A 12,487-nucleotide genomic window follows, 5' to 3' on the forward strand; every position below is an offset into this window, starting at 1 on the left:
AATTTTCAGATCTTCAATTTTTGCTAGGTCTGAAATAAAAATTGAGTATTTAATATTAGAGGGATTCTAATATTTGACTATTGTTTATTTCTGTGCCTACGCCTGGAAGCTTCCTGACCCATTACTGGAGCAGTAATGGTATTAGGTTTATATGAAATACTCTTCGTGCCACATTAAGTACAATCCATGTAGAAAAGTACATATACTACCAGTGTACAGCTTGATTTTTTTTTTAAGATTCTTTTTTTTTTAATTTATTTTATGTGCATTGGTGTGAAGGTGTCAGATCTAGTGGAACTGTATTTTCAGACAGTTGTGAGCTGCCATGTGAGTGCTGGGAATTGAACCCGGGTTCTCTGGAAGAGCAGTCAGTGCTCTTAACCACTGAGCCATCTCTCCAGCCCCCAGCTTGATGTTTTTTTAAAAAATGTTTTTATCTAGCTATATATTTTCTCTGCTCCTCTCCCTTCCTCCTCCTTCCCCTTCTTCTCTCTCCCATGATCCCCAAACTCCCAATGGTGATGTTTTTATAAACTGATCGTAACTAAAGGACCATAAGCCATCCCTAAATGTATTATTTAGCATTCTGTTAAGTATCTGTAATCTGAACTTTTCGATGAAAATAAATTATTTCTCTTTAAACAGTGTTATAATACTTTTATATGAATGGTTTTACAATGAAGCAGGAGGGTTACTTTGAGTTCAGAAGTTTGAGGGTAGTCTGGACAACATTTTGCAACTGTGAAATAATATATATTCCTGCTGAATTTTAGTACTAGAAGTAATTTCACATTTTATAAATGAGAATTAAAATCTGGGCAAATTAACTGCCTGTTTAAAACCTCACAGTGATACCAGGGCCCGAAGCTCATCTTTACAGTTGTTTATCCTGTCATGTAGGAGACATTGGGTGCTTGGAAAACAGACTTCTTTGTTGTTGTTTGTTTTTTGTTTTTTTTCTTGACAGGGTTTCCCTGTAGCTTTGGAGCCTGTCCTGGAACTAGCTCTTGTAGACCAGTCTGGCCTCGAACTCACAGAGATCCGCCTGCCTCTGCCTCCTGAGTGCTGGGATTAAAGGCATGCACCACCACCGCCCAGCTGAAAACAGACTTCTTTTATTAAATATTTGTAGCAGAATGTATTGGATAATGGCTATTGAGTCAGGTAGCTTTCTTAGTATTTTATCTATGGCAGTGTAGTCCTTATTATAACTTCATGAACTATTATCATTAAGAAACTGAAAGTCTGAGGAGGTTTAGGGAAGGAGCAAGGTTATGCGCTCAATCCAAGGGATGGGCAGAAATTGGGGCAGAGGTGAAATAGCTTAACTAAAGCTATATAACAAATATGTACTATTTCCTACATTAATATCTAATAAATAAGTTGATACTAAGATTGATAAGATTGTTGTTCAAGGAGTTTTAATGTATTGGAGCAGATTAAGTAATAACTTTTCTTTGCTCTTGAGACAGGGTCAGGGTTTCTCTGTGTAGTGCTGACTTTCCAAGCTGCCTAGAACTCAGGATCCACCTGCCTCTGCCGCCCCAGTGCTGGGACTAACGGCGTGTACCACTATGCTTAGCTAAGTAACAACTTTGGTCTGAGATGGGACCTGAAAATCTGTATCTTTAATAGGCTTTAAGTTGACCCCAGTGGTCCTGATCCACACTTTGATTAGCAGGCATGTTAGTATGAGGGGGAAAACCCAAAAACCAAAATACTTCAGTCCTGATGGCCCGAGGGCCTGAGAACCAGAATCACATCACGACCAGATCAGTAAACTCTGACCTATCATGAAAGTGATTTAAAGTAAGCCTAATGATTCACTTGAATCTGTAGAAGTCACTCTAAAACAAAGAGAGTTAGTATATTCTACATGATTTAATTTATATGAAGAACACTATTTGTGAATTATTCCCAGGGATGGTGCTAAAGTAAATACTGAGAAACTTACTGCTGACAGCAGTAGATTACATACAGAACTATTGCTCATAGTGTCTTAGAGGTAACAAGTGGTTACTACCATACAACTTTGGACAGAACTTATTTTTCCTAGCTTGAAAGATTAATGTTTTTCCTGAGCACCAAGTAAAAAAATAGTCTGACTAGCCAATTAAAATATCTGTTGATGAGCTGGGCCTGTTGGCATATTCCTTTAATCCCAGCACTTAGAGAACAAAGACAGGCAGATTTCTGTGTGTTTGAGGCCAGCCATGTCTACATAGTAAGTTCCAATATAGCTAAAGCTACATAGAGAGACCCTGTTTCAAAAAAAAAAATAAATAAATAAAAAATGAAGCAAAAACCTATTTGATAGTTTTACTTTATAAAAAGTGCATTAAATTTCCTTTAAGAATGTACAAACTCTGGTTTTAGACTGGATCCTGTACTGCAAGGGAAAATGTTACAAAAATAGGATCAGGTCAAAGTTATAAAACTGAAATCAGCCAACATTGGTAAATTAGATTATTAAATATTATATTAATTTTGTATTTACCAAAGCTAAAATTATGTGAGAATATCTTAGGAAGTTTAAAAGCCCACAATATATGCAGCTTATTCTCATGGCCCAGTCCCTCACAAATGGTGTATGTATACACAAGTTTGTGTGGAGGAAAGAGAATAAGATATACTAGATAACTTTTAGATAGGTAATCTGACATAGGGTACATTGAGGGTGTGTGTGGGGGGGGGGGTGCGCGCGCACTCAAGCACACACTATCCTTAATCTTTCTACAAATTCAAAATTCCAAATTTTATGGAAAAATCACATGAAATAGAGTTAATATTATATTAATACCTTTTTATTATTTAAAGCTAAAATTAGCAAATTGACAAAAGCAAATTAATATAAACAAGCCCAATATGTAATCTAATGAGAACATTTGTTTATTTGCATCTGAATTACTGAATCTGGGTTGGAGAAGTGACTCAGCGAAGTGCTTGTTATAGAATCCAGAGGACATGCGTTCAGATCCCTAACACTCAGATGAAAGCTGTATGCGTCACCATGCGTCTGTAACACCGGCAGTGATGGGCAGACAGGTAGACACTGGAGACTCCTAGCCAGCCAGCCTAGCTGAGCTGCTGAGCTTCAGGTTCAGTGAGAGATCCTGTTTCTAAAAGGAAGGTGAAGAGTGGCAGAAGAAAGCATTTGATATCATCCCTGGCCTCTGTGTGCACATGAGTGGGCATATACCCACACAGTATGCTCATATCTGCTATACACATGTGCACACACATGCGCAGAAACTCAGCTGTTGAATCCACTAAGTTGAATTTTATTGGGGCTTAAGAGATGGCTCAGCAGTTAAAGAGATTTGCTGCTCTCATAGAGGACCTAGGTTCAGTTTCCAGCACTGAATGATGTCTTAACCTTTTTAACTCCAGTTCTAGGGGATCCAAAGCTCTTTGGTGTATGCAGACAGCAAGCACACACACAGTACCCATATATACATACATGCATGCAAAACACTCAGACACATAAAATAAAAATAAATAAATCCTTAAGAGAAGAATTTTACCTAAAATTAAGTGAAGACTGCAGTCATGTCATGTTATGGCTGTCATTTCTAGTGTGGTTAGTTCGTTGGGTGCCAGAGCTGGTGCTCTAAACCTCTTTACCACAGTCCCCTCACAGCAGGAAATGTGTAAACAAACAACAAAATGGATCTGTTTTTATCCTTAACAGCTGATGTTCTGGTTCTGGTGATGGTAAGACTAAAATTTTAAATACTAGTCTGCAACATTTCTAACTACATGGCCTTAGACAAATAGATGAGCATCACTGGATGGGGGGCTTTCTCTAATCTAGAGTGTGCTCAGGATCAGACTAAGTGATGAGAAAGAAAATAGGCTGTAAAGGATATGCATATGAAAGTCAGAGTAGCAAGATGGTTGACAATGTGAATTCATTGCTCTGTGAAACATTGGCTTCTTTAGCCTTCCAATTCTCATTGTCAGTATCTTTACATAATTAGCAATTACAGTCGTCTACAGTATCAGCTTTGGTTGTGCACAGCCTAAAGTAACTGAAAGTTAAGCTGGCTTTCTTTCTGTGTGTAGGCGCGGTTATTTGACGAGCCTCAGCTGGCCAGTCTCTGTCTCGACACTATAGACAAGAGCACGATGGACGCAATAAGCGCAGAAGGGTTTACTGACATTGACATAGGTGAGTCCCTGTGACCAGAGTGTTCGTATTTTAAATACAGTGATGTCTTGTCTTCCTTGTTGGAAAACTATGTGTAAATTAGTGTTTTTTCCAAATGACTGAAGGATATCTCCTTATGAGTTGTTCTTTCTTTCATTTTAATGAAAATACTCCTGAAAGTCCTAACTACCTCAGTGTAATCCAAAATGTGCCAGATAACTAAGATCGCACACCATCTTCACGGGATTGTACTAGGGTCCTAGAACAAGTCTAGAGTAAAATGTGTTTGTTCTGTTAACTAATCACTAGTGAGAGTTGTCAGAACAAAATATGTGACCATTAGGTTTTAGCATGTCAGTGGGATAGCTAGCATGTAGCAGTGACGTTTACCTTTCTAAGTAGGTATCAGACATGGAAAATAATTACTTGGCAACTACAGAAAATGGAGATGTTACTTTAAATTGGGCTGTGTTAGGGAAATTATGGCAAAAGAAGTTCTGATATGAGCCTTAAGGAATGGATAGCACTCGGACTGGGGATGGCTTAGTGGTAGACTGCTTGCCTGTGTGCATGAGGCCATTTCCATTCCCAGCACCACAAGAAACAAAGTCCCCGTGTAGTGAAGACACGCGGAGTGTGTGTAGAATCAGGAAAAGACCATGCAGTGACAGGATTAGGATTCAAACTTTGTTTTGTAGAAGAAGAAAGCTAACTCCCATAGCTTTAAATGATCTTTTTTTTTTTTATGGTGAATTGGAATTATATGTTTTAGTCCCTCTCAAATAGCCTGTTGTCTATTTCATTTGTACATTTTTAAAAAGATATTTCATACAGAATAGTCAAAAGAGCACTGTTGATTTCCTTCCCTGTTTTAGGACTTTCCAGTTCTCTTCTGGTGTTTTCAGTATTCCCCAAGAAGTCTGATGCTCTTAGTCACAACAGGAAATGCTCTTCAGTCTAATATATTTTTAGACCTGATTGCTCAAGCTTAAACTTAATCTTGATTTTTCTTTTTCATTTGTGCCCCACATACAATCTCACCACTAAGTACCCATGATTCTATGTTCAAAACAAATCCTACATTTGACTGTTTCTTACCTGCTGCTACTGCCTAGTATAAACCAGCGTTCTTTCTCATTAGGATAGCTCAGAATGATCTTCATAAATAGAAACACCAGGTTGTTTACTTCTGTTTCCACTGCAGTAAGAGTATAATTCAAACTTGTTACAAAGCTTAGCAGATCAAGCCCTGTGTAAGGCAAGAGAGATTAGGTTTAGCTATAGCAACAAACCCAAAGTGTATTCTGGCTGAAATTCAAAAGCAAGGTCATTTTACATTCATGTAATGGGCCGTATTGATAGAATGACGTCAGGAAGTAGTTCTCGAGGCCTGATGACTGCCTGTATCTTACTAATAGATGAGAGGGAAAATAACTGCATAATAAAACACTTGGCTTTGAAATTGTTTCTTTGTGTTGTCCTTTATTTCATTGTCCAGAATCAGTCCCAAGATCTACTGGCTTTAGGACAAGCTAGTCTGTGCAAGACTAGTCACTTCCTAGACGAGGAAGCAGAATTGATTAACAGCTCAACTCAATACTGTTTTCTGGTCTTCTGTTTGTTCATTTTTGTTCCATTACACTGGGCAGGATTTATTATATTTCAAGCCTTTATTCATTGTTCTTTCTGACTGGAGTCCTTTTCCCTTGAATCTTTGTATGGCTACCTGCTTCTCAGACCAAGGTTAATTGAAACAGACCATGTCAGACTTACCTAATTTAGCTAAATACCAAAACGAAATTCCTGTTCCTTTACTCTGATTTATTTTTCTTATGTATATTGATAGTTGAGAGCCTTAAGTAGGTATTCATCTTCTCTCTTTCAGTTTTTTGAGACAGAGTGTCTCTGTGTATAGTGCTGGCTGTTCTAGAATTCACTCTGTAGACAAGTCTGGCCACAGATTTACAGAGATCCACCTGCTTCTGCCTTCCAAGTACTGGGATTGAAGGCATGTACCACCACTGCCCGGTGTGTTTCTTTTTAAAGTGTTGGCTATCTGCTTTCCTCTCCTAGACTTGGTCTTGTTTACCACTGTATTTCTAGTGCAGAAGACAGCAGAACATAGTTCATGTTGAGTTAATACCCTGACCAGCTGCCAGATAAGGATGTCTTTCCTCTTCACCTCGGGTAGTCACACTCAGGAAGCCAGGATGCTCCTTTTCACTTAGCTCGTCTTATACCAGTGCAGTAAATTGTGTAAAGTCTGACACCCTACCCTTTTCCAGGACATTGGCTGCACTTCTCTTTTATAGTTGATGTAACATCCATTGTCAGTTTACCTGGTCATCTCTCAGGTGCCTTGGGAAGAATGTATACATTGCGTTTTACTGAAGGCCAGGACTAAGGCACTGTTGACTTGTTAATGAAGCATTGTTTAATCTTAAATGTTTCTTGTTCAGGGTCTCTCAAGTGCTCCTTTTGTTTTTCAGCAACTCCTGAAATTATATGACCTGCATTACATGTGTGCTTTACATGTGGCAATTGGTTTATAAATAGTTTTTATGTTTTTCACCCATTAGAGCCTGGGAATCTTACTTTGCTGAGTAGATACCCCATAAATACTTGCTGTATTATGTTTATGAATCATATTCTGTTGGGTTTTGTCATCTTAGGCTCAGCTATAATTTTTTTTAAACACTTGCCAGTAGAAACCTGCCAGTACAAGGACTTACGTGTTCCCCTACCTATTTCCATACCACAGGCCAATTTGCCAGACACTGCTTGTTAAATTTGGGAGTTCTAGAGAAAGTGTAGGAGTTGAAAAGAAAAGGCACTGGGTTCAGGAGTTCTTGGATTTAGGATAGTTTTTTCTTCTCTAAGTTTTGAGCATGTTTTCCAGAGGAAGAGTTTGCTGTCTTTGGTTTCTCACTTTAGAAATAAGATTCTTTTTTGCATGGATATAACAAAATAAATTTGGGCCAGCAAGAGAGCTCTTCTGTTAAAGTGCTTGCTGCTGGGCCTGATGTCTGGAGTTTGAGCCCCAGGACCCATATGGTAGACGCAGAGAAACAGCTCCCATACGTTGTCCTGACTCCCACCTGTGTGCTATGGTGCATGCACACATACAAACATACATACAAATAATTAAAATATTCACATTGTGCCAAGAACAGTGTGATGTGCTATATCATACTCCAACTTTATTTTTAACTGAAGTTATTAATTAGACCAGGGGTTTATTTTTAAGTTGAAGAGATTAAGTAGTCTGTTCATTTTTTGAGGCCAGGGTCTCACTCTGTAGGCCAGGCCATCTTGGAACTCACTTTGTAGTCCAGGCAGGCCTTGAACTTGTGGCGATTCTCCTGCCTCTGCCTTCAGAGCACTGGGATTACAGCAGTTAGCCACCATGCCCACCTCATTATATATTCTTTTTTAATTAATTGTATTTTATGCAGGTGTTTTGCCTACATGTGTGTCTATGTGAAGGTCTCAGATCCTCAGGAACTCGAGTTACAGACAGTTGTGAGCTGCCATGTGGTTGATGAGAATGGAACCCTAGTCCTCTAGAAGTGCTCTTGACCTCTGAGTCTTCTCTCCAGCCCCTCATTGTGGTTTTTTTTTTTAATTTTTAAAAATTTATTTTTATGTTCTGTTCATTGGTGTTTTGCCATGGGTGTCAGGTCTCCTGAAACTGGAATTACAGACAATTGTGAGCTGCCCTGTGGGTGATGGGAATTGAACCTGGGACCTCTGGAAGAGCAGTCAGTGCTCTTAACCACTGAGCAATCTCTCCAGCCCCTCATTGTGTATTCTTAATCCAACAAATAATAAAGTATGTTAGCTTTCACTTAATTGTGAAAAGCTTTATAGAGTCTTAGTTCAAGCTAATTTGCTGAGCTACAATGAAAATAAGAAAAGTTTGATGTTAAAAAAAATCCTGGGTACTTTGAGATAGCTCAGTGAGTAAAGTGACCTTCTGGGCTGGTGACCCTAGTGCCCAGCACTCACGTGGGGAGGAAGAGCCCGCTCCCACTGGTTGTCCTTGACCTCCACACCCGCTTCCATAGCACGACACCACCCCTGACAGTAAATACATGGACGTTTTTAGACATTTTTGTCTAAGCAAGTTTTAACATATTATTGAACCCCTACTTTGTCCTAAAGACTAATATCTTTCAATGTTACCCACCCTTGATAAGCAAAATTTGACTTTTAGTGTGAATGTAAAGACTTCAAAAAGTGTTTTTTTTAAATAATTTTTATATGTATTTCTGGATAATTTGCTTACTTGTGTTTAGTTGATTTCTGCTACATATAAATATAGCTTGCTTTTAATTTAAATTTAAAATGTAGGGCAGTGAGATGGCTTGGTGGATAAAGATACTTGCTACCAACCTTGACAACTCGAGCTTAAGGCCAAGGACCTATTTGAGAGAAGAAAAGACCTGACTCCCCCAAGCTGTCCTCTGGCCTCCAAAAGCATGTAGGCATATGCACACGCACTAAATAAATGTAATTAAAATTTTTTATAGATGTAGCTTAGCTGTTTTACAGTAGCATCCATTTACTTAAGTTCTTTAGAAAATGGATTCCAGGCTGGGCAGTGGTAACACACTGCTCTCTTTTCCATCTTCCTCTCGGAGAGGCAGCTTCGCTCTGCCTCTCCCCACTTCTCCGCTTCCCCCCTTATCTGTCTCTTTCTCCTCTTCTCTCTCTCTCCCCCTCTCTCTCCCTCTCTCTCTGTCTACCCCTTCACCCTTCCTCCTCCATAACCCCCTGAATAAACATTCAACCTCACCCTGCATGTCCTGTCTATCCATGTTTCTCTCTTCTGCCCGCCCGCCATGTGTCTCCCTGCCTGGGACCAGCCATTGCTCAGGGGCCAGCAGCCGTCTCTGCCTGGGGCCCACTGCCTGCTGCCACATGGCCCGCCACCACTGCTCTGAGACCAGCAGCCATCTCTGCCTGGGACTGGCTGCTCCCAGGGCCCGCTGCCTGCCGCGGGGATCTTGCAGCATTTTTAAAAAAAATAATATTAAAAGATAAAGTACACTTTGCTTTACCAGTCTGTATTAAACAATGTATCCTAAGTAAATTTTGAATTCTTGTGATTATTAATGTTCATTATATTTTGCTCTTACTCTAGAGTGATACATTTAGGGACTCTGGAGTGTTTTACTTATTTTTTAAGCTCTTGTATAAGACAAGATTGTTTTGCTTTTCAAATATGAATGCCTACTTTTTACGACTCTGTTAAACTGCAGCTTATCGTATTCTAGCATGCTTGCCTCAGAGCTCTCTTTTCCTCTAAACTTAGTATTTCTGGGCTGCTATTGCTTAAAAATGACTGACCTTACTTTAATAGTCTGCCTATGACAAGAGGAAAGGAAGTCTAAATGAGGATCTATGGGACAGGCTTGACATTATACTTGGATTTGACATTATACATTTGACATTGGCTTGGATTTGACATTATACATATTACACACGATTTCAAGCCTTATATGTCCAAAATTCAACTTCATTCTTTCTCCCAGCCTAAGCCTGTTCTTCTGTAGTCTTCCTCATCTCAGCTAATACCTCCTGGTCCCTCTGCATTTGCCGTTATCCTTGAGTCCTTCCTCTGTATCGTGTTAGAATCTGACACTCTGTCCTGGTTCAGGCTACTATCACCTTTGACCTGGGTTTGTACTACAGCTCTGTAACTGGTGACGCTTCCAGCAGATCTCTTCTCAGTACAGTAGCCATAGGTAGACAGGGTGGTGTACATCTATAATTCTAGCACTCAGAAGGTAGAGGCAGGAGAATAAGTTTGAGGCTAGCCTGGGCTATCTAGTGAGACTTGTCTCAAAAATACATAAATACATGCATACATATACCATATACATACAATGTCTTAGTCACTGTTATATCGCTGTGAAGAGACACCATGACCAAGGCAGCTCTTATAAAAGAAAGTATTTAATTGGGCAGTTGCTTACAGTTTCAGAGACTTCATTCATTATCATCATGGCAGGGAGCATGGAGCTGGAACGGTAGCTAGGAGCTGGATTGTGATCTGTAGGATGAGATGCTGGGTCTTGGTGTGGTCTTTTGAAACCTACACCAAATACCTTTTTTATGTCCGTTGATAATTATGTAATTTCTGTCATAAGTCTGCTTTTGTGTTGTATCATATTATTGGTTTGCTTATGTTGCTCTGTTGAACATATCCTAGAGTTCTTGGAAGCTTTAGTCATTCTCACTTTTTTTTCTTTCTGTATAACCGGGGTGTATCATTGTCTCCACCTGGTCCTCCATTCTTGATATTCTTTTCTTTGCTCTGTCGTGTCTTTTGAAGGTGCTTCCACAATGCTTTTTATTTAGTTAACTCATTCCCAGAAATTCTACTTAGTTTCCTTGTAGAATTTTTCCCTTTAATTTTTAATTTTTTTTTCCTCCAAATAACTGACCATTACATCTGCTTTGATACTTTTTGTGCTGTGGTTAGGCCCTGAATTAATTCCTTATTGCCTCATTCTTCTGTTTGAGTCTCCACGTGACCATTGATGTGTATGTATGTGTGTGTGTGTATCTGCCTGTCTGTCTGTCTGTCTACTAGAAACCAATGTCTGGTGTTTCTCAATCACTTGTTCACCTTGTTTTTTGAGACAAGATCTCTCACTGAAACTGGAAATCACTACCTGGCTACTCTAGCTACTCAGCAAGACAATTCCAGTCTCTGACTCTCCTGCGCTGGGTTCAGGGTCATGCTGCCACACCTTACACTTTCCGTGAGCTCTGAACCCAGGTTTCCATGCTTACAGAAGTATTTTACCGATGACCCTTCTCCCTTGCCCCTTGCTGATGCTTTATAAAAGTAGGAATCTGAAATTGTTTTCTGGCATTTCAGTGATCTCATTCAACTTTGATTTCCTATGTTTGAGGAACACTGAACTCGTGAAAGTGTCGTAGGGGCTTGTAATCACATATTTTTTTCTTTCTTTTTTTGTGTGTGGATTGGACTAGTCTTCCAGCCTTTTATTTTCCCCTTTTTCTTACTCTTTCTGTTTCTTTTCTAAGACTTTCTGGCAAATTATATTCATGGAATTAATGTTTCCGACCTCTATTTAGTGGGAAAGCCAATTGAAGTAACACAAACTGGTTTGACAGCAGCCGTGATGTTAATCTGTCACAGAAGACGCTCATCCTGAGAAGGCTCAGAAACAGTGATGGCACTGACTGGGGGAAATGTAGTTGTAGATTTTTATAGCTAAGATTATGAATAGGTTGTAAAATGAGGAGGTAATAGAAAAGAGAAAAGCAGGAGAATTCACGCATTATTGAGAAGGAAAATATATGGGTCAGGGGCATGGGAAGTAGTAAGAAAATAATACATAGTAGGCACAGAAAAAAAATGATAAAAGCCTGTTCAGACCAGAAAGGTGATAATGTTGAGCACTAAAATGGAACTGAAGGTTATTAGGACCATGATTATTTCTGATTCCCAGTTGGGATGAATGTAGTTTCTCCTCCCCATCTGATGTCTTCTGTAGCAGTCTCTGCAGGTTGAGGGAAGACTGATAGTCTCAGTCATTCAAACAGGTTGGTGTTCCTTGCTGGGAGGAGGCCTAGTGGGGACTTCGTTTCTGCCAGAGACTCCATTTCTACTCCACCAGTTAGTTACAACTTGCCATCTCTAGTGTTCGAGGGAGCAGAGGTTCTTTCCATGCTTGGGGTTCCTGAGGTTGAGGCCTAGGGCCAGCCACCTGTGATAATTACCTTTGTTGTGCACAAGGAGACGACACAAGTTCAGCTGTTCTTGCTGCTGTCTGTCTCAGGCAGGCCTGGTAAGGGGGTTTCTTCCAGGCTGTTCTTCAGAGCTCTACTGGAGAGTCTCAGCACGAGACTCCTCTGCTACACTTCTGCCTCCACTCCCACAGCCTGTGTCACCCAGGCCGCCTCTCTGCTCACCGCTCACCATGTCAGCGTCTGACCATATCTGCTCTCCAGTTCACTACTGTGTCCATAGGAAAGAGCTCTCCCCTGGCCGATACTGCTGATCAAGTCAGTGGGTGCCAGGGGCGACCACTCCTGACTGCTGCTCTGCAAAGGTCTCATCTTAGTCTTGATTCTTTTTGCTTTGGCTCTTATAAAAAGTGGGTTGTTTTTACCCTGGCTCCTTTTTATCACTGGGCAGCACAGAGGAAGCTGCTAATCCACCATCTTACCTGGAAATCCTACTTTTTATTAATAGTTGTATCGAATCTGTAGTTTTGTTGACTTTTGTTTTTTTTTAGTGAGTTTTAAAAACTTAACATAAATAATACGTTATTAAGAACAAAATGTTCTTTACTG

General features: G+C 39.9%; 1 protein-coding gene across 1 annotated transcript in view; it reads left to right on the plus strand.

Annotated features, from left to right (window-relative positions):
• The window catches only part of Btbd1 (BTB domain containing 1), a 33,697-nt gene that overhangs the window by 7,545 nt on the left and 13,665 nt on the right, over window positions 1-12,487 (plus strand). The window contains exon 3 of the mRNA XM_050154002.1: window positions 4,066-4,171. Within this exon, the coding sequence (XP_050009959.1) occupies window positions 4,066-4,171 (106 nt within the window). The remainder of the gene's footprint in view (window positions 1-4,065; window positions 4,172-12,487) is intronic.

The sequence above is a fragment of the Alexandromys fortis genome, unplaced genomic scaffold, assembly GCF_014885135.2.
Source record: "Alexandromys fortis isolate MF-2015 unplaced genomic scaffold, M_Fortis_MF-2015_v1.1 scaffold_86, whole genome shotgun sequence".
Lineage (NCBI taxonomy): Eukaryota > Metazoa > Chordata > Mammalia > Rodentia > Cricetidae > Alexandromys > Alexandromys fortis.